Source organism: Prionailurus bengalensis, chromosome B2 (genome assembly GCF_016509475.1).
Source record: "Prionailurus bengalensis isolate Pbe53 chromosome B2, Fcat_Pben_1.1_paternal_pri, whole genome shotgun sequence".
NCBI lineage: Eukaryota > Metazoa > Chordata > Mammalia > Carnivora > Felidae > Prionailurus > Prionailurus bengalensis.
The window spans coordinates 118,211,359-118,238,501 of record NC_057349.1 but is presented as its reverse complement, the minus strand read 5'-3'; the positions used below and the strand labels follow the sequence as shown (position 1 = coordinate 118,238,501).

General features: G+C 39.2%; 1 protein-coding gene across 50 annotated transcripts in view; it reads left to right on the top strand.

Moving 5' to 3' along the window:
- Positions 1 to 27,143, top strand: part of EPB41L2 (erythrocyte membrane protein band 4.1 like 2) — a 220,415-nt gene that overhangs the window by 164,288 nt on the left and 28,984 nt on the right. For 18 of the 50 annotated variants that reach the window (XR_006299058.1, XR_006299057.1, XM_043592330.1 and 15 more), the window contains 5 exons: positions 7,383 to 7,555; positions 12,926 to 13,098; positions 17,902 to 17,964; positions 19,937 to 20,083; positions 21,449 to 21,550. Coding sequence is in view for 48 of the 50 variants with exons in the window: in XM_043592330.1 (XP_043448265.1) it covers positions 7,383 to 7,555; positions 12,926 to 13,098; positions 17,902 to 17,964; positions 19,937 to 20,083; positions 21,449 to 21,550 (658 nt within the window). In the remaining 2 variants the exon portion in view is untranslated. Of the gene's footprint in view, positions 1 to 7,382; positions 7,556 to 12,925; positions 13,099 to 17,901; positions 17,965 to 19,936; positions 20,084 to 21,448; positions 21,551 to 25,087; positions 25,256 to 27,143 lie in introns of all 50 variants that reach the window. The other 32 variants (XM_043592371.1, XM_043592368.1, XM_043592367.1 and 29 more) reach the window with 6 other exon arrangements.

Here is a 27,143-nt window from a genome sequence, read left to right as displayed (position 1 = left end):
TCTTGTTCATTCTTCCCTTCCTGTTCTGTCTCAAGGGAAAAAATAGTCATTCCCTATGGAAGTCTTGATCCTTCATTTGATTCCTCACATAGGATCGTGCTTTGTATGTTATGTATGTCAAAGGTATGAATGCCTTTGACTTCCTCTTTGGCCAGCAAACATGTCCATATCTTGTTCCTTTAAAAACCAACACAGGGGCGCCTGGGTGGCTCAGTCGGTTAAGCATCCGACTTCGGCTCAGGTCATGATCTCACGGTCCGTGAGTTCGAGCCCCGCGTCGGGCTCTGTGTTGACAGCTCAGAGCCTGGAGCCTATTTCAGATTCTGTGTCTCCCTCTCTCTCTCTGACCCTCTCCCGTTCATGCTATCTCTCCCTGTCTCATAAATACATACATACATACATACATACATACATACATACCAACCAACACAAATGAACAAGTGAGAAAACCAGATCTCCTTAGACCTCCTAACTGTCTTTAGCTTGGGTCCCACCTCCTTTGTACTTCTTCAAGGGCGTATTTCTACATTACTCTTCTTGTTCCTTTTTTTTTTTTTTTAATGTTTCTTTTTGAGAGTGCATAAGCAGGGAAGGAACAGAGAGGGGCGAACAGAGGATCTGATGAAGGCTCTGCACTGACAGCAGAGAGCCTGACACGGGGCTCAAACTCACGAACCGTGAGATCATGACCTGAGCCAAAGTCTGACACTTAACTGACTGAGTCACCCAGGCGCCCCTCTATGTTACTCTTCTTAGCAAGGAGCACTTTGCTGATCATTTTTTCCCCATTTCCTCCGTCCTGTTCCTGCAGTCTCTACAGCTACGTGTCTAGACCCTTCATCTTTACAGTTTTTGCTTTGGGCTCTTGCTTTGCTACCACATACTGGGTGTGTGACTGTGGGTAAGTCACCACCTTTCTGAGTCTCCCTTTCATCATCTGTGTGATGGTAATAATAGTCCCTACCTGATAGGGTTGCTTTGAAAAGCCCGTGAGAAAACACACATGGAACACATGTAGAACTACTTCCGGTATGTAATAACGTTTATCATCATCATCCCCATCATTATCATCCTTATTCTTGGTTTGGTACCACAGTGTGCTGTTTTTAAGGTGAATTATTAGGTGGTACAAGTGACTCTTTCCGGTTAAATAGAGCAGTCTTGACAACAAATATGTTGTCAAACAGACTCGTTTTAGAGAAATGTAACTCCTAAAATATACTTGAATCCATCTGACACAGTTACACTGGTCACATAAATCTTTGAAAAGCTTATAATTCCTCCTGGTAGCCATGGCACATTTCTACTCCAGACAACCGGAGTCTGCCTCAAATAAAACTAGTAGATGACATTAATGAGCTAAATGACACAGTCAAGGCAGGACACATAGCAGGCTTCCCTGTCAGGTAATGATAATGGAGACAGTAATTGTCTCAGAAACGACACGTGCTGTGTTCATTGAGCAAATATTGTTGTCAGACACAGAACCACTTGCTTTACATTGTACCGTGTCATTTATTCCTCACCCCCAGGGAGAAAGTGGCTCATAGCTGGGTGCCCAGTAAGGAGCACAGGGGCCAAGCACCTGCACAGAGTTGGGGACCTGGCTCTGTGATTCCAGAGCCCACACTGGTCACCTCTATGCTGGTCCTTCCTCTGGTATTATTCTTTTTTATTTATTATTAATTTTGTTAAATGTTTGTTTATTTTTGAGAGAGCAAGTGCCCAAGGGAGGGGCCGAGAGGGAGGGGGACAGAGGATCCGAAGCAGGTTCTGGGCTGACAGTGGAGAGCCCAACATGGGGCTCGAACTCATGAACTGTGAGATCATGGTTCAAAGTCAGACACTTAACCCACTTGAGCCATCCGGGCACCCCCCTCTCTGGTATCCTTGCAGCAGGCGTTTCTGAGGTGTCTGTTAGCCGTGTGACGCCTCAGGTCCCTCCCTCCATTTTTGCTGACATACCACGACTCTGGTTTAAAAGTAGACCAGTTTGCACCTGCAGACTTTGGAGGTAATGGTTAACAAAAGCATTTTTATATCTTTAAACTTATGTAATTTTGCTTACACATGATAGGAAGCAATGTATCTAAAACAGGGCAAATCATAATTTGCCTATAGAGTGCCTCGAATCAAATCTGGATTTTGTTCTGTTTAAGTTTATCACAAAAGATGCAAATGATTTCTTTAGAAAACTAAACTGGCTTCAGATTGAAGCCATTAAAAAAACCAGATCTTTCTATTGATTGATAGCCACTCAGCCAGACTAATGTTAGTAGCACAAGAACGTGATAAAAAGTCGCTATTCCTCCTTGAGTGTTTGATAGAGCCTGTCTCCGTTCTAAGTGCTTTACATAGATTAATTCTTTTAATATGTACATTGATGTAATCTTCACTTTACACTCAGAAAAGCTGAGAAACGGAAGTTAAGAAACATGACTGTGTCCCTGTAGACAGTCACGGGTGGAGATGGAAGTCCGAGCCAAGCCCTGTGGCTCTCAGTGCCCATAAGTGTTCCCACTCTGCTGTACTTCCTGGTTGTGTTTACAGTGGACATGTTTCCTTCTTTTTTTTTTTTGTTTTGTTTTTGTTTTATTTTTCCCTCAGTGCTTTGTGGTGGTGGTGGTGGTGGTAGAGGTGGCGGCGTGTAAACAGGATTAACACGAGGTTCTTGCAGCTTGGCATTAAACTCTCATTTAAACTTGGCATTGTAGATCCAGGCTAATTCCAAGTGAATTAGTGTCATCAGCCGCTTCATAGAGAGCTTTGCTATTAACGGTATGATTGACTTCACTAAGTGATGTGGGTGGGTTTGTCTTAAAATTTCCTTTATTTTTCATGGGTGAAAAAACCAATAATACCTGACTTGTAATGGGAGGATTTTTTATAAAATTGTTACCATGCTTCTTGAGCAGTAAAGTATGTGAAAGTTAATTTCTTTTGTGATGTGTCATTAGGTCGTCTTGCTCAGGACCTTTAAAGCTATAGGATAATTAGTTCCTTGCTTATGGCTTTTAAATTCCCAAAAGCGAAATGATGTCTTATAGTGATTTATTTAAATTCAAGTTAGTTAACATATGACGCCCAGTGCTCATCCCAACAAGTGCCCTCCTTGATACCTGTCACCCATTTAGCCCATCCCCCCACCCCCGCCCCTCCGGTAACCCACAGTCTGTTTTTTGTATTTAAGAGTCTCTTATGGTATGCCGCCCTCTCTGTTTGTATCTTGTTTTCCTTTCCCTTTTGATGTTATTTTTATGAAGGTGGGGTCTGAGGTAGTAAATAAAAGTAATATCAAAAGGAAATAATTGTTAAGCGATCTTGAAATATTTTGTTGCTTGGCCTACGTTTCCTTAGAAAATTTATTTGCATTGCCGTTGACTTAAGTCACCAAAAATGTTCTTTTAGAAAAAACTAATAAATATCTATGTACAGTCCATTTTTGTCTTGATATTTGTTTCTATTTAATTGCAGCTTCATTACTTAAGGATTTTTTTGTTATCAGAAAATTAATCTGTAAGCTAATACTTTGTGTATTTGGTCCTTGGGCAAGGAAGTGTTTTATCTCAAGTTGAAATAAATAAAATAATACTTTAGTTAATGACTTTCCTATTTTTACATTGGTACACATATCTGTTTTTAAAATATTTGCCTTGTATTTCTTGAATTATTTCTTTAAGTATTTTTTTACAAAATGCGTTAAGTGGATAATTATTCTGATATGCATTTAAATGGGAACCAATCATCTATTATTACCTTAAAGAAAAACAAATTAGACCAAAGAAAGAAATACGGCTGTATAGAATTCTCCTCACCTGGACTTAGATATTTAGCTGGTAACATATCCCAGTCTATATAAAAAAAAAATTAATGTTTATTTTTGAGAGAAAGCGAGAGAGGGAGAGTGTGTGTGTGGGGGGGGGGGGTGGGGGCAGAGAGAGAGGGACACACAGAATCCAAAGCAGCTCTAGGCTCAGAGCTGTCAGCACACTGACAAGGGGCTCGAACTGACGAACCACAAAATTATCACCTGAGCCAAAGTTAGATGTTTAACTGACTGAGCCACCCAGCAACCCTCCACCCCCCCCCCCCCCCACCGCCCCTAGTGTATATAAATGAGAACCCACTTTCGTAACTGGGGTAAAAATAAAACAATGTCATTTTACAAAGCATTTTTTGTAGCAGTGGGATTGTTTTATGTTTATGAAACTAAGACTGAAATATTCATCAGTAGTTCTCTCAGTGTGTCAGAAGTTCTAGAACTTATAGCCCAACTTCCCTCCTCCAATATCCTGGCATAAGAGAATTCAAAAGCTATTCTTAAATGCTGTGACTGTGTAATACTAAGAAAGAGAATTCTGAAAAATGGATAGACAGACATGTCTTTGGATTTTCTGGCTACTTAAATTCAGGTGCCCTCTAGGAAATGGTGACAGTGGGATTCTGTCTCGTGATCTGGTCTGTATTTATTGAGCATCTGCTCTATATGGGACCTAGCACAGATCCCGTGTGAAGTTATATAAAATAAACTAATACCCAGAAAGTCAGAAAACACTGATGGAAGTTTTCTTAAATTTTCTTTAAAATTGTTTTCTGAAGACTGAAGTGATCTTCTTTCTTTGTGAGTTCAGTTAATTTTATAGGAGAGGAAAATGAAATCTTTAAAAGATCTCTTTATGTATCCTGTACGATTTTTCATAATTCACACAAGCAGGTATCCTGTTTCTAGTTTCAGTTTTTTTTTAATTTGAGAAGGGTTTAACAGTGTTTGATAAGCACCACTGGGCCTGAAGGGGTGTCACCTCTGCTGGGGGTGGGGAGCAGTGACTGGAACTGGAAATGGGAGATCCCGGTAAATCCCTGTGTGAGGCTCCTCATTCTAGGAAGATGTGGCCTTTGGTTGGGAGATGCCATTCACTGAGGTGAGCCTACAGATGGGTGCCAGATGCCTCCAGCTTCACTCTTCTCTTTATCTCCTGTCTTTTTTTTTTTTTTTTTTTTTAAATAATTCTACTTCATTGGGTAAGATAACTTCACATGAGACCTATCCTTTTCACCTTCACGTGTACGATGGATTATTGACTGTGGGCACAGTGCTGTGCAGATCTGTAGAGCTTTTTCATCTTCACTGAAACTTCATGCCCAGTGACTGGTAACTCCCCATTTTGCTTTCCTTGCAGCCCCCAGGAGCCACCAGTCCAGTCTGAATCTATGAATTTGGCTGTTCTGGGTACCTGGTGGAAGTGGAATTATGCAGTCTTTGTCTTTCTGTATCTGGCCTTTTCACTTATGCATAACATCCTCAAGGCCCATCCATGTTGTTGTGTATTGTGTGCAGAATTTCCTTTTTGTTTCTTTCGTAAGGCTGAATAGCATTCCGCTCTATGTAGATACCACATTTTCCTTACCTATTCACCTACCAGTGGATATTTAGGTTTTTACCACATCTTTGCTATTGTGAATAGTGCTGAAATGAACATGGGAATACTACTAATTTCTCTTCAAAATCTTGATTTGAGGTTATTTTTGATAAATACCCAGAAGCAGGATTAGTTGGGTCATGTGGTAATTCTATTTTTAGAATTTTGAGGAACTTCCATCTCATGTTTCTTAACTTCTGCCCCATTTTGCATTCCCACCAACAATGTGCAAAGGTCCCAGTTTCTCCACATCCTTGCCAATACTTGTTGTCTTTAGTTTAAAAATTGGGGTGAGGTGGGTAGTTTCTTTTGGGTCACCAATGCATATTTCCCCTTTGAAGTATTCTTTAGAAATACTGCTTTTTTCCTCTGGTTGCTCTTCCATTAACTATAGAGTGTACTTAGTGAATAAATGATAAAGAGGTGATTTAGCCATCTTGTTTTTCAAGGATGAATATTTCTTACTGTGGTGATGAGCTTGCTAGTGACCCTTTTTTTCTATAGATCATTGCTTTCTTACAGAGTGTTCTTCGATCCCTATTTAACTGGATTGCTAGGTAGGGAAACCCTGTCATAGCTCATCGGGAGATAGCACATCGCAAGTGACCACATTTCTCACCTGCTTCTATGATTCATGATCAGGATGCTGAGATATTTAATTCCTCAGCTGTTAGAGAAAAAGAATAGAGAGCACAAATAAGAATTCTGGTCTATATTTCTAGTATTTCAGAATTCTAATTTATGAATATACAACTTTTCCCAAAGTACAGGTTGAGGCACTGGCCCTCATCAGAGTGTATTCTTAGCAGCAGCATTGGTGTCTCCTTTGAAAATCTATTGGCAGAAGGTGGAAGTTTTTAAGAAACTCATTTGCTACCTTATGTGAATAGATTAACACCACGACAACCAGAGTGTCCTGGCTCTTCTCTTCTCAATTTAATTCTGAGATATAGTTTTTCTGGGTTAATGTCAGTGAGAATCTCGTGTTGATGGAGAATCGCCTCTTGTGTTATTACAAGTAGCTTTACCTTGCTTGAATCTCTCTTTGTTGCTTTTAAGCAGAAGATGACGTCTTAAAATTTTTGTGTGTGTGTGTAGAAGTTCTAAAAACACTTGAAATGTATTTTTAAGTATTTAAAAATCTTAAAAATTTAAGAAATCACTCTTTGGAGAATGAAAGGAAAAATTTTATGGAGTTCATATTCTGGCATTATCAACTAAAGTCTTCTCATTTAATAAATGGTATAAGAGTGCTAAGATTATTTTTTTAAGACATTTTGCCAACTCTTGATTAGACCATGAAAGTGAGACCATTCCAGTTGTCTGCCAGACAAAACTGATTTATTTACTAAAAACGTACTTTTGCATAAGTCTGGGAGTATTTGACATCAAGAAAATTTGACTTCATTCGTTACAAACCCAGGGTTTAAACAGTGAAATTGTGCTGGTAAGAAAGGATATAAGTCATTTCTACAGATCTACTGTGTGTGATGTTCTTCATGGGAAAGCATCACTTGATGGAATGGATTCCTGAGTTGGATGTTCTTTCCCATGGGAAATAGACATAAATACTGAGAATTACTAATGGTAATGGATCGCCTCTTGGCACTTATAGCTCGGAGCAAGAATTTAGACATATGTGTTTATATAAATGATTTAAGCTAATACAAATAAATATCCTTTGATATACACTGAGAACAGCTGCTCTTTTGCTCAGGTTGAGGAAAATACATTATTCATGAATACACGAGTGTGGATTTAGTCATCTTAATCACTATCCTAAAGCTCTGTATGTAGGAGGGTTTATAAATGATGTTCTTTTTCATTCGAAAGTTTAGGCAGCCTTTTGTTGTGTAGATTGAGGAATCTTAGTAAAATGAGATAAAATGTAAACTTCTGTCATCTTTTTAAAAAAGAAAATTCATAAAGTCTCCTTTTTGTTTCTTTTGTTTCCCCCTACAGGCTTGTGTCTCCAGAGCAGCCACCAAAGGCCAAGTTCCTGACCCTGGGGTCCAAATTCCGCTACAGCGGCCGCACCCAAGCCCAGACCCGCCAGGCAAGCACCCTCATTGACAGGCCAGCGCCACACTTTGAGCGTACCTCTAGCAAACGGGTCTCCAGGAGTCTAGATGGAGGTAAACACATCTGTGATAGTTTGTATTCCGTTAATCTTTCTCTGATCCAGTGGGATCAGAAAGTGTTGATCTAGTTAATGAGGTCCTCAGAAATGTCCTGGAAGGATAGCTATTTTCTCTGAGTAAATAAAATAAAATTTCTTATATTCACAAGAAGAGTTTTATAGTGTTTTCAAGCTGTCATTCTGAACCTAATTTTCTTTGTACTGTCAGTGCACACAAATATTAAGAATCATCATGGGTAAGATGTTGGACAAATACATGGTTACTGATCTGACTTAATTATGATGTATTTTATGTGTCTTAATTTCTTGAACTTGTTAATTAATGGCGAAAGTGGAATTCGAAGGGTTTTGGTATGGTAACATAGGAACCTTATTTAAAGGAACTTTAAAATATTCTAATTTTATGAGTTAAAAACTCTTACTAAAACTTACCAAACTTCTTAGCATATGAGGAAGCAACCACCACTTCCAAGGATTAATTTAAATGTAGTGTTTTAACAAAAAAGAAAGGAAATACAGTATAATCGTTAGTTCTTTCAGCGAAGTGGGGGGAGGTTATGTATAAATTTGTATATTTTTTGTTAGAATTCTTATTAGCTACAGGTTTGCAGTTTTATATATTTTATGTATGGAAATAAATTGACATTCCTTCCCTTCATGTATGTATTTTATTAACCTAATTTTGGGTAAATAGTCGGTTTTCTATAAAAGAGCTGAAAAAGACAGAGAGAGTCCCAAGCAGGCTCCATGCTGCCAGCACGGGCCCGATGCAGGGCCTGAACCCACGAACTGTGAGATCAAGACCCAAGCTGAAATCAAGAGATGGACGCTCAACTGACTGAGCCACCCAGGTGCCCCTTTTATGTTAGGATGAATGTTTTATAAAGAACTTCATTTTACTTTCTGCCTAGAAGAAACCAATTGGTGTGGGTGACTTTCTCCCAGAAAGTAGTTTTCCAACATTTTTTGGTTGATTAATCTCAAAACCTATGTAAAAATAGTAATAGTAAATTTAAAATTTTGTTTTATTACTGGGGCGCCTGGGTGGCTCAGTCGGTTAAGCATCCAACTTCAGCTCAGGTCATGATCTGGCGGTTTGTGAGTTCGAGCCCCATGTCAGGCCCTGTGTTGATGGCTCGGAGCCTGGAACCTGCTTCAGATTCTGTGTCTCCCTCTCTCTCTACCCCTACCTCTCTCTCTCTCTCTCTCTCTCTCTCTCTCTCTCTCTCTCTCTCTATCTCTCTCTCACTCTGTCTCTCTCAAAAATAAATAAACATTAAAAAGAAATGTGTTTTACTGCTGTTGATCATAGAAAACCTTTCTTGCTTATTACATTTTTCTGACATGTGAACTAGAGCAACTTTTATTTTAAGTAGCTGAAACAGATCTGCTAATAGATAAAAATGCTTTTTCGTATGTATACTTGCTAAGTTTTTTTTTTTTAATCTAGTTGATCTAACAATGTCACATCAATTTCAGATATACATTTCAGATATACAATATAGTGATTCCCCACAAATGTAACTACTATCTGTCACTATAGAAAGCTATTATAGTATCATTGACTGTATTTTGTATTCTGTACCTTTTATCACCATGACTTACTCATTCTATAACCAGAATCCTGTCTGTGTCTCCCACTCCCCTTCACCCTTTTTTCCCCATCCTCTGACCCACTTCTCTCTGGCAGCCATCCATTCTCAGAATTTATAGGTCTGATTCTAAAAATGCTCTCTCCTAAATGGATTGACACCCCTTGGCCTTGATCTACTTTTCCCAGAATAAACTTGGAGAACAGATCCAGGCAGACATACAGAGATACTTCCAAGGATTTGTTGGTGGGCATTTATCTATGTAGTTATTCAATCTTGATTCTGGAGAATCTCCCATATCGTTTCAAGACTACAAATAGGCAAGGGGGTCATAAACTGTGGTTCAAATAACTATCTGTATTTCCAAATGTAGTGATTTAAATTTATTGAGATTTTGATGTGTGATAGCTGTCCGTGTATCTTTTAGCTCGTCAACAACTGAACGCTTTTTTTCAAGTAAATGTGACAAATGTTCCTGCTTGTGGAAGTATTTCACAAGCCTTGCCCTTTGCCACAGAGAATTTGTATAAGTGCTGAATAACCTATAATCAGTGTTGGTTAATGCCCTGAGAGAAGTCATTCCCCTTTCTGGAATACTGTCTGTTTCAGCCTTTGTTTTAAACTGTGAGACTTTATAACTCTTATATTGCAAATTTTAGAGTTAAGAAAGAGCAGTGAACCACTGTTTTGAGATCTATAAACTGTGCTCAAGGAAGCCCACCATCTTGTGTGAGCAGTTAGTGCAGAGGGTTATAGTAGGTCTGTATCTGAAAACAATGATTTGTACAAGTAAGAGCAGCAAACATGCACAGTGATCCATTATTTTTCCTTTTGTGTTTTGGACACTGTCATTCATCAGATGGGCAAGTGATCAAAAGGATTATTGTGTTATTGTGAAAAATAGAAGGCTTTTCATGCCAATACATGACGAGCCAGTGAACTATTTGGTTAGGGCTTTTGGTCTCCCCTTTGCTTTTACAGCAAAGCTAGGCTGTAACCTGGTACTGAGCTTTCTTTTTGCCACCACTCCCCGTCAGTACACCTTTTATCTGCTGTTGCTGACCTGCGTTGTATTTTCTTTTTCCTACTTAGTTTTTAAGTCAGGCTAGACTAGTTTAGGTACATAAATATTTCTCACTTGAAGTTTTGACAGATTGAAATAAATCATCCAGTGATTACATACAAGCTAAAAATCAACATGATGTCTAAGGTCAAGCATTAAAATAAAACTCTAAAACTTTTTTAGAACAGTGTGATTCCGAGATTGGAAAATGAAGCCAAAAAGGAGGCAAGTCAGTCATTTAAGAGAACAACCAAGATGCATGTGAGAGTGAGGGAGACAACGACTTCCTGAAAATGGGGAATATAATAAGCAGGACACTACCTTGGATTGGGTCATGGGAGAAGAAGGCCCATCTGGCGAAGAACCATTTGGGTTGAGACGTGAAGGATGAGGGGGAGCTAGCCAGGAGTTAGAGCAGTAAAGCATTCCAGGTAGCAGGAGCATCAGGGCTGAAGGTTATAAGATTAGGGAGAGCTTAATACAGTCCAGGAACAGAAGGAAGACTAGTTGGAGCTTTAGTAAATGAGGGAAGAGATAGGCTGCAAACAGTTCATGCAAGGCCTCGCAGGCCATGGAGAAGAATATGGTTTTGATTCTAGTGCTACTGAAGGGTGTGTGTGTGCGTTACATACATGTGTGTGCAGTTCTGCAAGCATGTAAGTGCACCATGTTACTCCCTACCCCCGCCCCCCACCACATGATGTTACCTCTTTAAAAAAATCACTTGGTGCAGTGTCAAGAATGATTGATAGGACAAGAGAGGAAGAGGCAGACTGGTTAGGAATACTCCAGGTGAGAGCACTAGTGATCTTGTCTTGGGTGATAGTAGGCCATTTAGCCATATGGCACCATAAGCTCCGTGCCTGGGGCCTACAGGCTCCTCAGGATTCTACAAGTGTTTGAGACCTAAAAAGTTATTTTGCTTCAAAATGCAAAAAACAACACAAGCAACCCACCCCCCTGCATAGTGAAATTAATAAATTTTTATTTTTTTAATGTTTTAATTTATTTTGAGAGAGACCGTATGCAAGCACAGGAAGGGCAGAGAGAGCAGGAGAGAGAGAGAATCCCAAGCAGGCTCCGTGCTGTTAGCAAGGAGCCTGACACAGGGCTCATCCCATGAACCATGAGATCATGACCTGAGTTGAAATCATGAGTCGGATGCTTAACCAACTGAGCCGCCCAGGCACCCTGAAATTAATGTCTTTAAAAGCATGCAAAATATTTTTCCAGTTTCATTATGTAACTTTCATATTCATTAAAATTTCTGTATCATTACATCTAAAACCATTTCTAGGTCAGTTTCCCATTTTGCAATAATTTGAGTGTGTATATTGGGTGCTTAGAAATCATAAGTTAAAAGAGCTACTCATAGCCTATATTTTCTGAGGGAAAATTACTGAAGTCTTTTGAAAAGTTAAAAAAAAGAAAATAATTATACTTAATGTAAGATTTGGTGTGGGCTTTCAAAAGTGTGAGTCCTTAAGGGCTGTCAAAGTCTTAAAAGTGACCTGGTTAATAAAGTAGGAGGAGGGAGAACTGGCCACATTTAAATTCAGCTGGACTTGATGGTCGTAAGGGATAAAGGCAGAGACTTCAAGGTTTGTGGCTTGGGTAACTGGGTGCAAGTAGAAGTGTGGTATCTGGTGAAAAAGGCAAGGCTAGGGAAGGTGCAAGGTTTGGACAGGGCACATGAAGGGTGTGGGCCAAGACATTTCTTGTGATACACAGATTACAGGTGCTTGATGCCTCCCCAGTTCAATATGGTGGATCACACCCATTGGCCTTCGAGAGCTTGCAGCCTAAAGGCCTCATGTTTACTGCCCTTCTCTGGGGCATAGAACCAATGCAAAACCTCACCATGTCAGTCAAGCACTTTTCATACAGGTGAAATAACCTCAGTGGGTGGGGTTTGGGGAAAAAGCTACAGATGGGTAGAGGCTTTGTCGCTGCTACTCACTTGCATTTGTTGAAATGTGATGCCATCTTGGGTTGACCTGCCATATGGCAGAAATTTCAGCACAATATATGTCCCTGCTCACGTGCCGGAGGAATGAAGGAAAAGCACACGAGGGCCGGCCAGGTTTGCTGAGGCAGGGGGTTGGATTGGATTTATTGTAGGTCAAATTGAGGCATTCAGGAGGGAGGTTAGAAAAATGAAAACTATTAAAAATAAACACAGAAGTTAATTTGTAAAATGGACTTTTGCTGTCTTGTCATAATTTTGAATGATACACAAATTAACGCTTCCTTTATGGAAGAATTCTGAAAACATATTTGAAGCAAATCATTTCAATCTCTAGATAATTGTTTGTTGCAATAAATAGATTTAGAAATAAGTTTAGGAAAGATCAAAGAGGCCTTACAGAATTAAAATATTCCTCACTTTGGGATTTTGACACAGTGCCCAACTCTGTCTCACCTGGTCTTAGAGCTCCTCCTACTGGCCAATTCCATGATCAGACTCAAGCCTTCCAAAGTCTGATTGGAGAGCCTGGTGTAGTTTCATGGGTTAAAATTCAGAGTATGTTTAGAATTTGGTAAAAATTTAAAAATGAATTTGATATGTTGCAATTTTCAGAGCTCAAGCAATGTTCCTGTTCCTGTTAATGTCTACATGCTGCCTGTTCATCTGTGTAAGAGGGGGCATTTCCATCAACTTTGAGCATTTCAGTGTCCTAAAGTATTCCAAATGATCTTTCTTTACTAGCTCCAGTTGGTGTTGTTGATGAAAGTCTTATGAAGGATTTTCCTGGCCCTGCTGGGGAGGTTTCAGCATATGGCCCCGGAGCTGTCAGCACCGCCATGGTACAGGATGGGGATGGCAGAAGGGACCTCAGGAGCCCGACTAAAGTCCCACATGTGCAATTCGTTGAAGGAAAGGTATGGTAAATTAGTAGAACATGTGATTTTAAATGTGCACTTAGACTAGAGGCTGTTACGTTTGTTGTTTCAGAACTCAGGTATCGTTTAAAATTAGTCTATGTATGTTCTCTGCTGATAAAAGTTCCCTATTTTCAGGTACATGTAGGCTCCTGCTGGTCTGAACAGTCTCTCTAGCCTTTTTCTGATTGTTGTTCAAAGCAAAATATTTCAATGTAATTTATATTGGTGCAAGCAAGTAATTTAGTGGCCTAGTATTTGTGACTGTCTTCACAATCATCCTATTTAGTTAAATCCCTAAATTATAAAAGCTGCGGTGATCTGAAATGTATATTTGTTTGTAAATTTGAAAGCATAACCTGTGTTGGGTATTTTAATTATGTTGACTTGAATTTTTTTTTTGAAATGCACAAAGATGGTCTTTATGAAAAATGTTATTTTTCATTCATCTCTAGCTGATGATGAAGAAATTCTTAAGCAAAGGGTGACTGGTGAATAGTGAATGAGAGAATGGTGTGTTGGGGCACACTCCGTAGGGAGTGGAGAAGTAGCCTGTGTTGTGTTTTCAAATTTGTCACTATTTTATGATCCCTTCTTCCCTTGGGCACATGAAGTCACTTAGAGGTTGATTTGAAGAGGCTTTGAGTTCATCAGATCTCTTTTCTGTATCTACACAAAGCAACTTTTTTATAGAGAACATTGGAAGTGAACACGAAAAGGAAATTCTGCTATCGATTTTATAATGCTTTCTAAATTTTAACTTTTGAAAGTGTTAACGACCTGCAACATAAATGTATAAAGAACCTACTAGTAGCTGCCAGTGGCTCAGGAATTCCTGCGCTGACCACCTGTCTACATAGAGCAGGGTTCGGGGACCATGTGAGCCCTAATGCCCCCAAGGAGCACCGTGCCATCACGTCCCCCGAATACCTGTGTTAAAGTACTTGTGACTGTCATACCAAAAAAATTATTTGGTTGAAAGTCATTTAGTTAAAAATAACAAATTCTGACCAACAAAATATCCTTCAACCAATGTAAAGTTGTCGGAATCTTTTAGGATTATGCTAATGAGGCACCCAGGAGAGTGACTGCTTCCATCTGAAACCAAAGAGCTCAGGGATTCAGAGTCTCAGTACCCTTTTGCCTACTTAATTTGATGCACGTAGTTATTTTTAAAAAGTTATTTTAAATTCCAAAGGAAATTCTGCTTATGTTCAACAAATGATGAGGTGCACTGGTCTTTTTGCCAGTGCTTTGAAGCATTGATTTAAATGCAACCAGATTTAAAAGTAAGAATGTTACTTGAGTTTCATTGGATCTCTTTGCAACCAGTCAGAGAATAATAATGAAATCAGTCTATACCTATAAATTTTATGTGATAAAAGTAGTCCAGTTTTTCTCTTAAAAGGGGATCATGTAATTCATGTTCTAGCTGTGCTGTGTTGATAACAATCCCTAATTCAGAGTACAAGTTTTCACTAACTACCCATTTCTTCTTTTTCTCTCTTGCCTCTGTTTCTCCTTTGAACGTATCTGTTGTGTTCATTTCTCATTCCATCATGGGTTTGCTCCTGAGAATAGCCTGTTTCCATATGCCCACCTTCACCACTCATTTGCTGTGTTTCATCTCTTTCCCCAAACCTGTTGCCAGTCCCCGAAATGGACTTGCTTTCAGACATTTCGGAGGAAGACCCCTTTGGGGAGGCCGATGAGGTCACACTCGACAGCTTAGAGCTCCCTTCCACAGGTGAACCGTCAGAGCAGGGGGACTGTGAAGTGCCCACCCTCGATTCTGTCTTGGCTCCTGTTGCAGCCCCCCCTCAGCCTGACTGTCCTCCCACCCGTGAGAAGCCTCTAAAAGAGGCTGACCACAGAGATTCTGAATTTGGGTACTTTTCCTTCAGGTTCTGCAAGTGCTTTCCGCCTAGCTTCCCCTCCCTTCTCGATGAAGACGGTTATCTTGCTTTCCCCAGCCTCCCCAAAGTCTGGGTCTCCTTCCTCCCCACTGATGTCCAGCACTACATTCCTATTACCTCCCCTTCATTCCTTCCTTCCCTCATCCTTATCTTTGGACTACTTCTCTCTGCTTCTCAGTCAGTGCCTTTTTCTCTCACCTTTTCCCTTCCTCTGGCTCTGTCCCTCTGCTATCTGGAGGCTAAAGCCACTTCCTTTAATGTTTCTTATGACTGTGACGTGAATGACAAAACAGAGGAAGAGGAAGCAGTTGCTGGCACTCCTACATAAGCTTGAGTTTGTGGGGCCAACAAAACTACACCTCATTTTATGTCTTCATAATGTAGAGTGTAAACATGTGCATAAATTTCACCACCGATTACCCTCAAAGTAGTATGAGCCACACATTTTCACATACAGTGTTTTAGTGCATGAGAAATACATGTAAATAAGCACGTGCCCTCCACTGATTTCCATAGACCAGGCCCACACGTTCTAAGTTGAGAGCAAAGTTATGATAGGATGATTTTGTAAATATCTAGACCATGCTCGGTCTTTGTAAAAAATGTTTTAAATGTAAAAAAGAAGGAAACCTGTGTTCCCCTTAACAATCCATAATGGGGTCTGTTTGTTTTGCAGATATCAGTGCTGTTCCTTTAGGGTGGAAGCTGTTTTGATGTAGAACTTAGGACACAGTGGACATAACTGTCACTGATGTGTTTTAGTACAACTCCTTAGCATTGTTACTTCTCTTTAGAAAGCCAAGCTCGTTCTTCTTGCATTTATGAGGATGTGTCTGTAACCTTTTACTCCTGACATTTATAGGCCTAATCTCAGAAATTCCCTGTCTCCCTATTATTGTACCATTTGGGAACCAGATGAATTTCGGTTAGTTTTTGTTGTGGTGGTCATTGTTTTAACACTAACTCATGTAGTTCTATGAAAGGGTCAACTGTCAAGTATTTGTAAGGAAGATACTAGTTTCTTTTGAAGAAATACATATGAAGAATGAAACACAGCTCTTTGAAAATTCAGACGATTAGCCTTAAGGTTGGGCTTCTTAGCGTCCTTTTATGTAAAATTAGGTGTCTGGTTTGAGGATTTTTTATCCCTTTATAGGGCTACCACTGCACTACTAGGTTAGTACTAACGTGTGCGGTATGTTTTTGTTTTGCTAAATGTGGTCTGAAGACTTAGTGTCTCATGTCCTGTGGGTACTGTCCACAGAGGAGACCACAAAAATTTAGAGCACACTTGAAGAAGACTGTAAAGGTAATGCTATGATTAGGCATAGTGGGAGAAACCACTATTCTTAAAGGTTACCTGAAGAATGCCACAGATTGGCATTGTAGAGAATTAAATATTGACGAAGGAATTCGAAGATGATCCTTAATAGGTTGTTGGGTAGCTCTGTCTTCTATTTCCCTTCGGATAAAAAGATCCTCTGGACTCCCTGCTTACCTCAAACATACTTGAATGGTTTGAAGAAAAGAAAAAAAAAAAAGCATTTTGAACTCTCAGATTTGACACTATCATTCCAGTTAGGAAGAGAAGGAATATATATGATCCTGCTGTAATTAACATGTAAGGGTTAAACTGCTGTCTTTCAGTCTCCGAATCATTATTTTTGTTTCTTGCTATGCCTTTCCTTGAGGTCGGTAGTCATTTCTGTTTTTATTAAATTTTTAAAATTTTATTTATTTAATACATTAATTTATGTATTGACATACAGTGTTCCATTAGTTTCAGGTGTATAATAATGATTTGACAGTTCTGTATGTTACTTCGTCCCCATCTGTCACCATATGACATTACTTGAGTATTATCAATGATATTCCCTATGCTGTGCTTTATCTCCATGAGTTAGATTCCATATGCTGTACTTTTTATCTCCATGAGTTAGTTTAGATTTACAGGTTTTTGTTTTTTTTTTTTTTCCTTCTCTTGGGTCACTAGAGACTGAGAAGTGTCCAACATTAAAAAGTTTCCTTATTTAAAGAATTTTATGAAAGAAAAGTGGCTATAAAATAAGAGTATTTTTAAGTACAATTTTAACATGCAAGTAGCAAAATAAGCCAGTTTTCTTCCCAAGGAAAGAAATCTATGTAAAAGAACTCAATAACAGGGTGAATATTTGTCCCCGATATAAAGTGAAAACGAAATTTTTACATCATTATACTTTGCCCTCATCACTCGTTGCTCTAGGCCTTTCCAATGAGGACAGATGGAATTATGCCATTTTTACACTCTCATATTTTCATTTCTGAGTAAAAACATTCAAAAGGAGCACATAATCTAGGGACTGAGAAAGAGTGAAGCTTCCATTTTCCATTCCATCTTTGCGAAAAGGCCTAGTTCCACCATTTGTGCAACAATGTAGGTGAAGAAAGACCAAAGTGGCTTAATGTTCTGCATCTTCTGAGGGCCAAACAGTAAAGGTTGGTAATCGGTTCACCATTTCAGTTCCAATACAGCTTCTGTGCACCAATGTAGAGTTGCTACGACTACCCCCACCCCCTTCTTTCTGGCCATTTGCTGTATGACTTTCAGGTGAAGAGGAAAGAAGAGAAGACACAGCTGGAGGAGGTGGATATTTATTCCCCCTGAATTAAATACCTAGTGGCTGCTGTGCACCATTATTATGGTGTGTGGGGTGGGGGGGGGGGGTGTGATGCACTTCAGGGATGATCTGTGAGTTTTGCTTGTTGTGACTTTAGGTTCTTAAGATTTTTTATTCCACTTTTATGTTAATGTCTTGGACTAGCCAACTCTGGGTCATTTTTGGTGCTTGTCGACTGATACACTTACGTTTATTTGCCTTTTCCCCCTGTGTGTGATTTAATTTCACAGAAGAATTCCTTGAGAGTAGAAGGGGATAATATTTATGTCAGACATAGCAATTTAATGTTGGAGGTTTGTATAATTTAAGAAAACAACTCTGTCCTAATGGCTGCCAGGCTGCTGTGGACGGGAGGTCACGCACAGGCTGGCTGGCAACTTTCTTTAAGCACGGTGCATGGAATGCATGGGGGACACTTCAACTCGGGAGTGCATGTTACCAGTCCGATTTTGTTCCTTTAAAGTGGCTTAGTATATCTACGAGTATATCTACGAGAAGTTCTCAAAGTGACAACTGGGAAAAAAAAAGTTCTGTGTAATCAAATGAGTAAAATTTTTTATCTATTACTCTTCCTGAAGTTCTGCAGGTAAATCTGTTCTCTCCCTAATGGGTTATCTCCGGGGTATAGAATCCCAAGTAACACCCCATCCTTAATATATATTCACCAGAACAGATATGTGTTGATCTGGCATTAAATGGCTTTAAATCTGTATTCACAATTTGGGGGAGTGGGGGAGTTGCTAAAATCCATGCAATTAGGAATGTGGTCCACTTAAAGTATTACATTTGAAAAATATGTTAATGGATTGTTTTGATTAAAAAGAGACTGGGAAAGAAAGGGGGGGGGGCAAAAAAAAAGAAAGCCCAGGCAACCAATTAGGTATGTAAAATATATTCCCCGTGTCACACGAGAACGTGTTTGTTTTCCCCCTTATTTTATGGTAGTAAAATGGTGACGTATTCATTTGGAGTACTGCAATTCTCAGTAATCTGACTAATCTGGTTGCTTTTGGCAGCTTTGATAACTATTGGAAATGTGTTTTGCCTAACTTACTAAAATGCTCTGAACTGTAATATGTAACATTGCTTTGAACAAATGCAAGAAATGTGCCTGATCTCAAGCCACAGTCATTTTCCCGTGCCATGCAAAGAGTTTTAGATGATCGTGAGTTTTTGCAAATGGCTACAGAAGCTCGTAGATGAGCTGTGATGCTTGTGCATGAATATGGACTATCTAATGTTATCAGATGCATGACCTGTTCCTCTGGGAGTGCGATGAAAGCTATAATCCATGGGCGGCCCTGTGATTTTGAAATGTAAGAAAATATTTAAAATTCACTTAACACTGTTTCCTGGACGCCAGTTACCTTTTGTTCCCACAAATACAGTTTATCGGGGCCAACCTAAAACTTCCCACCAATACCATTTGTCAGGGCCTGCTCCAGTGCAAATTGACCTGGCAGTTTTTCTTGTAACTCTTTCTGAATAAGGACCATTTGGTATGTGGGGTGACTGGGCCTCACAATTGTGCTTGGCAAGCACATGAAACCGTATGGGAGGCTCACTCTTATAGAGAGGCTGAACAGAAGCAGCCTTTGGAAGCCATTATTTTTATTCCTTAACTGTTAAAAGCCATTGCTAGAATTTCCTGGAAAAAGTCAACCCTTGGTTTTCTCTTTCTCTCTCTCTCTCTCTCTCTCTCTCTCTCTCTCTCTGTCTCTCTCTTTTTTTTTGATGATCTTGGTCTGGCTTTCCCCTCAAGCCAAATGTGCTTCTGAGTACCTTTCTCTATTTTTTACTTGATTTACTATGTTCACAGAATGCAGCTGTAGTGATAGCCTTCATGAGACAGGTAAATTTGCAGGAACAAAGTCATAGGCTGCGTTTTAAGTCCAATTTTTAGGAAGAAGGTCATTAGCCATTTTGAGTACCAGTAGTTCTATGACGTCCTTCTGATAATGTTAATAATTATTTCTTTAAAAATTCTAAACAGAGAAGAAATTAGAACCTTTTAAAATGTGAACCATAAAAAAATTACACATTGGCTTTATTTTCCAATTTTGATGAACTCCTTATATTCATAGGTGATAATATGGCTTTTGAGACTTGGCATTTTTCTTGCTTTACTATGTTTTTTTAATCATAAGTTTGCTCTGTCTTATTTTTTGGTTTTTTTATTTTTGTCCTGCTGGGTTTTTCTTTTTCTTTTTCTTCTTTTTTTTTTCCTTTTGGATTTCTGCCCTTTATTACGTTACATATTGCTAGGACCTCGATAAGGCCCAGGAGGACATACTGAGACATCAGGCTAGCATTAGTGAACTCAAGCGCAATTTTATGGAATCCACACCTGAGCCGCGCCCTAATGAATGGGAAAAACGACGTATCACACCTCTGTCCCTACAGACACAAGGGGTATGTCACTAGCTCTTTGTTGGCTATATGTCTCATTCCAGCTCTTCAGTAAAACTCAGGTTGCTAATATACTATGTTGGTTCTCAGGAAGTTAGAAAATGTTCTTTTTTTTTTTTTTTTAATGTAATTGCTAACAACTTTTTAAATACTAAATATTAACAATGTAATACTTATTGACTTCGTTCTTAGTACATTGTATGATTTTTAAAATTTTTTTGAAAGTTGCAAAGTACTTTCACTATTTTTACTCAAGTAAATTAGTAGTAATGACATGTCATATTGGTGACTTAGAAACTGGCATTACTATGTTGCATTAAGGTTTTTTGTTATGAACGACTGAAATAAGAGTTTACCAAACAATAATTAATCATTAAAGAGGTGTAGGAATATAGATCATATTTAGAATGTTACAAGGTATTTACTGTGAGGATAAAGTGTTAAACTTAGCTCTGAAAGCTGATGAGCTCGGTTGAAAGTTTGCAAAATGTTAATACGATTTAGTACTGAAGCTTCTTAGTAATGAAATGTAGACTAGTATTTTAAAAGGATTTTCAACCGTAACATCTCTCCACACTCATTCTTTTTCTTTCCATGGTTTGTCTCCCCACCACCAATATAAGTATTGCCTTTACAATATAGTCTCAATTTATTTCTCCATTCGTTTTTATCTACATCTCTTATTTTCTAATGCTCCCAAATCTGTTACCAACGAAAAACTTTCATGGACTCATTTATCGTGTTTGAGGAAATACTGATTATACTATTTTAAATATGCTATTTTAAAAAGTCGTATGAAGGTGTTAGCTGACAATTTCATCTTTCCCCCTTTCCTTACAGCTCTCTCTTCTCCTTAATTCATCATCTATCTAGTCTGGCTTGAATTTTACCCAATGTGTATGCATTTGCGTTAGTCTCATGCTATTTTTATTCACTTTTTCTTAAGAAGGCAAAGCTGTTAGTTGCTTTAAATTTCCAAGTTTGTGACCATGACAGGAAACTAGTTCTACAAGAGCAGAAGCAGAAACCATTGCTGAACTGAAAAAACAAACAAACAAACAAACAAAAAACTTAGGGCAACAGTAAGATTGAAAACACCAGAGGCTCATCAAGTTGTATATACAACAACTTAAATTGTTATTTTCAGATTTCCTGGAGCTATTAGTGCCCATGTGTCAGCAGTCAGCTCTAGAGTGTTGTGTTTTCTGAAGAAATCGTGTCTGATGACATGCTAAGGCTTTGTCCCCCGTTATGTGCCGCTTCATCTGGTTTGTCCTGCCGAGCCATATGGTTGTTTTATGTCTGTGTTGCTATAGATGTAATGTACTTGTCTTATCTGTTGATTATGTCTATTGTTTAAAACAATAGAGCAAAGGAGACCATCTTTTCAAGGATATTTTATCCGTGAAGGAGAAGCATCAGAGAGCGGCAACACGGACAGTTGAAGAAAAAGTCCAGGAGGCAGACAAGGTGTTCACCTTGCATCCTTGGATCTCCGCTTGCTTTTTCCCCTTTTCCTCGTACTTCTGTCCACGGCCATGGGATACTCCTTTTTTTCTGATGTATCAACCGAAAATGTTTTTGAAAAAAAATTTTCAAGCATTCAAAAAATTTCATTTCCGTGCGTAGAAAGAGGGGATCACTAGTGAGAAACAGCGCCCTGCAGGAGTACTTTATTTGGACATTCCACAACTTAAAAGGCAGACATATCAACCAGTTTGGGTGGTAGATGACCCCTGATTTTGATGTATGTGGCTGACAGTTGGGAAACCATGATCTCGTGTGAAAATGCACCATTAGTACAACACTTGTGCACGCTGCGGTGGTGTTAAACTAACACATTACGTGTGAGGTAGGTTACTGTTTTACTAACGACACTTGGAAAGCCTTGTGGATTTTCATTTTTAAGCTTTTTAATGGGAGAAAAGATTTGGTGTCTTTGGTGCAGCCCCTCTGATCTCTGCACTCCCTACATATATGAAATATCTGATACTACTTAAGGAAGTTAGCTTTCCATTGCTTTTACATTCTTAATCTTCTGTTTCTACTAATTCCGCTTAGCTGGCTGGCCAGCTTGCTCCTTGCTGGGAATGTAGTGCTTAGAGTCCAGTGGGGGAGATAGGAGATCTGTTAATTAGGAATTAGAAACTCTAGGGTACTAAGAAATGAGTGTTAAAGAGATGAAATACAGTGCCGTGTTACAAGGTGATCGGGAAGGCTGCTTTGCTCTTGTGCTCAGGAAGAGATGGCATTTGAGTTGAGACCTTAACGATGAGAAGGGGACAGACGTGTGAAGATTCTTTTCATGTGTAAAGAAGAACAAACGCAATAGCCCCCAGACTGGAACTAGTTTAAGGAACTGAAAGGCCAAAGGCCAAGGGCTTAGGAAAAGTCAGGTCAGAAGGTCACTCTGGATCTTAAGGACCACGCTGCCAATTTGGAATTCGAGTAGGAGTGATGGGAAGTCACTGGAGAGCTTTGGGCTGGGCAATAACCTAGTCCCACTTGGGGGACAGAGATCTCTCTGGTGCTGGATGAGGAATGGGGTCGTAGGTGGGTGTGAGTGAGAGCAGAAATCAGCGAAAAGGAAAATGTGTTCCTGTTCCACAAAGTCTGATGTTGTTAATCAGTAGACCGTAGCATTCATCAGGACATACAGTGGGAGGAGGCAAAATAAATGGAAAATGAAGTCTTGCCCTAAAGGCATTGGAGGTGTAGCTGAGATGAAATATTTCCAGAGCACTGCAAATGAGAAAGATAATGTCATAAAGCTAAACCAAGTGGCATATTTATATACTTGAAAGGTTAACCTGAAATCCAAAGCCTGTCAGACTCTTCATGTAAAAATGACGTTAATATCATATGCTTTGAAATATTACATAGTTTTGAAAATTTATCCTCCAGAAGCGAGTCAGATGGCACCATCTGATCAACTTAAAATGATGTCCTTTGTACTTTTGGCAGTAGGAAACATTGGGATTTGGGTGAAGATGTTTAAAATTACTGTTTTCCTGTCTGTCATGGTTTTAGTATTGTACAATAGAAACCATGTACAATAGAAATCATTCACTAATTGTTGTAGAACTTACATTAAAATGATCTTACGTGAAATTTCAATCTGGAATTGACCCTCTTCCACTCCCAAATGGTTTATTTATACTTGAAGTTTGTTTTTTTTTTTTTTTTCTTTTTTCCTCTCTAGCACGTGCAGGAAAATATATTCTTATTTGACATGTATGTGGATGGTTGTAACTGCAGTCATCCATCCACCCAACATTTATTGGCCACTTACATTGTAACCCCCATCCCCCACCAATAACATTTCACTACCATTAGTTGGAAGTGTGTGAGCAGTTAAGTGTACTGGAGTGTTTGGACTTCTAACAGAATATCTTTTCAAATTGTCTTTGCCACATCTTCGTTTTGCTGCTGATTTTGTAGGGTTTCTTGATTGTCTTTAAATTGTAATCCTTAATGAGTGTGAAATAAAAAGTTATGCAGAAGAGCCTTAATTTGACCAAATTTTCTAAATTTCTAGAATATGGATTTTAGAGATGAAAATAAAAACAGTTCTTGTCTAAAAATAAATACAGCAAGCTTTCAAAATGACTTCAATTTGAATATGATTTTGGGAGAAAGCTGGAAACCAAATCACTTAATGTAATACATTTGCATTTAGTAAATAACGATTATATATCCTCTTCTGTAAGAATTATATGCTTGTATAAAAAATTCTCATGAGTCCAGTAGAGATTCCATAGACCGTAGTTTTAAGGTACTTATGAAGATATTTTATTGAATAATTAAATGCATGGCACTTATTTGAACTCCCCAGTGCTCTCTTACTGGGAAGGACACTCTCTACCCACCTGACCCAGAGGGATGGTGTAATTACGGAGATTGTAATTAAGCTGAATTAACCTAGAAGATGTTTTTTTCTCTCCTGAATATTGCAAGTGCTTCTGCACCACACCCACCTCATGTCAGTGTCCCTACTCCTCACCCTTCTTAGTGTACTGTTTCAAGGGGCATCTCAGAAATGCCATTCATTCATTCATTCATTCATTCATTCATTCATCTTTAAGCTCTCGGAGCACTCAGGTTTTTGAGGAAGCATTCTTACACAATTTTGACGTTCGCTTTATGGTGACTCTTTACTGTTGGCATTACAGGTACCCGGGACAGTCCCAGGCTTTCCTGTTGTGCCCTCACACAGGTTAGGGACTCCTGTTTAAGGACCACAGTGTGAACATTAAATGTGCCTTTGTGGTTTTTCAGGGACAGGTGATTTTCACGTCACTCCCTTGAATTTCCGCCTCTGAGTCTGTCTTCCTGTTGAGAATTTTTTTCTTTACCTGGTTCTTGCTGAACAAAGCAAAGCACTGTTTCTTCATTCCATGGCATATTTAGCGTGTCTAGGGATTTCCGTGGGTTACTGTCAGAGCACACGTTGTACAGACCGTTCATATGGTACGTCACCCTGGGGGAGCTAGCGTGGGCAGGGAAGGCCGTGCACAAGACGGAATGTCAAGTGGACCTCAGAGAGATGACAAAATTAGCAGGGCCCAGTGTGCCCAGAGAGGCAGGAGGGTGGGGGTCATTCAAGCTCTTACACAGGAATTCGTGTTGCAAGAGTAGGGGCCAGCGAGGAGACCGTTCTGTGCAGAAAGAGGCTGACGCCAAGTAGCTACTTCAGGAATACGTGAAAGTGTTCGGTGTGTGGGTAGATCGGTTGTGCTCAGTTTGTAAATAAAGCTTCAGTGATAAACCAAGGCATTTGAGCTGGTTCCCCTAGGTTAGAGCTATCAGAATCTCAGAGTGGAAAGCTGGCATTTAGGCAAAACGCCAACATATGCCTGCTGGAATCTCGCAGAACCCTCGCCTTTCTTTCAGTTTGTGCTGTTCTGTGATTCTTTCTTGTATAACCTTTCCTTTCTTTCAATAGGTCACTGCTGTCTGTTCTGACTTATTGTTAATTCTTTGCTCTTCCTTTTCTGACCTCTCTAGAGCCTAGAAGAGGAGATAATGTCAATTTTGTTTAGTGAAAAGGGCTTTTCTGGTAGCATGAAAGCCACCTTCACCTCAGCCACCACTTGGACAGCAGAGGGCACTGTTGTGAGCTCTAATGCGCCTTCTGAAAAGCTTTCCTCCTCGCCCTTCTCACGGTTGCCAGAGGTGCATTTTACTTTGTTTCCCCTGTTTTCGAAAGCCACATATGAAAAGTGATTTTTATTTTTTGAATATTTAGGAACCCCTCTCTCCGGTGCTTTCATTGGTAAAATTAACTCTTCCTGGGAGAAACATTCAAGAAATAATGACTGAATTTGGACATGTGGGAAAACTGTACAGATTGGATGTTTCTCCTGCGGCTTTTGGTTCCCTGCCCACCCCCAAAATCTGCCTAAATTCAGAGAATCCTTTAAAACCACTAAGGAACAGAGTCTGAGTTGTTTTGTGAAAGGAAACCCTCAATCTAGTAGAAGCTAAGTATGTTCTGCAGAAAAGTTTTTAAAGCCTAAATGTCTTTCAGGCATCTTCTGATGGCTGATTATTTTTTTACCATTCTGCTTATGTCCACGAATATGAAACGTTTGCCATTCTCAGTGAAATAATTATTTTCTTTTTTTGGAATGACCCTAAGAGATTCCCTGAACTTGGGCAGAACTCATCTGGCTGTCTGGGGTTAAATAATAAATAATTTACTGACCTGGCATCACAATAATGGAATGTCGGCTTTAGAAATGTTCTGATCACTGGATATCTTTACTGATAAAGAAGTTTATAGTTACAGTTAAATGTTATTTATCAAAAGAGTTTCAGAGAGTTCCAGTTTAATATCTGAAACCTCTGGGTTTTCCATAAAGCTGGGAGGATATCTTTTTTTATCTGTCAGTAACATAATTTTTACATGGCACTAATTTGGGGCAGTGAAAACATGTCCTTACTATGCATCTAAGAATAACAGCACGGATCAGAGAGAGTGAGTATATCCTGATAGGTACTGTCAGAAGTGTGCCTTTTTAGGTCCTTTTGCTCATGGTTGTTGTCCACATCCCTGGTGCAGATAAATGTGGGATGCTGCTGTCTGTTCTAGGAAACAGCTCCAATCCAAGTAGTACCTTGGTAGCTTTGGAACGGGGTTCACATCTGCCCCGATGGTTCAGAGGCTCACTGCCCTGCTCCATTCAGCGTGGAGATACCATCTAAATAAGCAGGGCTACTGTCTCTAGCAGAATTACTTTTAAGTTAGATCACAGGCTATCATGTCACCTGAATGTTAAAAAGCCTAGCCAGGCTTCATTTTTGCCCATGCAGAGTAGCCGTCACCCCCCCCCACCCCCGTTTTAAAATAAGTTTAAGGAAAATTGTAAGCTTTGAAAACTCCTTTGTAAGAGTTTCTACACTGGTGATTATAGACCGTTATATCACTAATGTATTTGGTCAACAGGCACTTATTAAACATTTAGGTACTGTACTACTTAATTAGAGTAAATTTACTCCCAAGAAGTAGATGTCTGCAGGGGACAGGAATACATATCTCCGATAATAAACTTGGTTTATTTTGGTTTCCAAAGATGCTAGTTGGAGTTGAATTCTAAGAAAACATTTGGAGCCATCATTGACATCCACCCTAATGTTAAAATATCCCTTTTGCTAATCTATAATGTAGTTGGGGAGGTTAATAACCATTTCTGAAACGACATTTTTATGTTAATAGCTATGTGACACCCACTATAATTTTGCCCATTATAGCTGTTTTTTAAGGGAGCCAGCAAAAAATAAAGGTGCCGTCTCATTAGTGCTATATTCATTTAGGAATCAGGGTTTCAGGCCAGGCTTTATAGTCAGATTAAAGTCAAAACTGTTTATTGAGCAGGTTTTAGAAGTTTCACAATTTCCACTTTAAAATAAGCAGTGGGCTTTGGTACAATTCCGTTTTCCTCTCTACCTTTTCAACTAAATAAGTAGAGCTTACAGGTATAACCATAATAAAAAGCATTTTATTTCTTTGGGAGGATGCTGGCAATTTTGTGCTTTCGTTTCCTTTCGTAAGCTTTTTGCG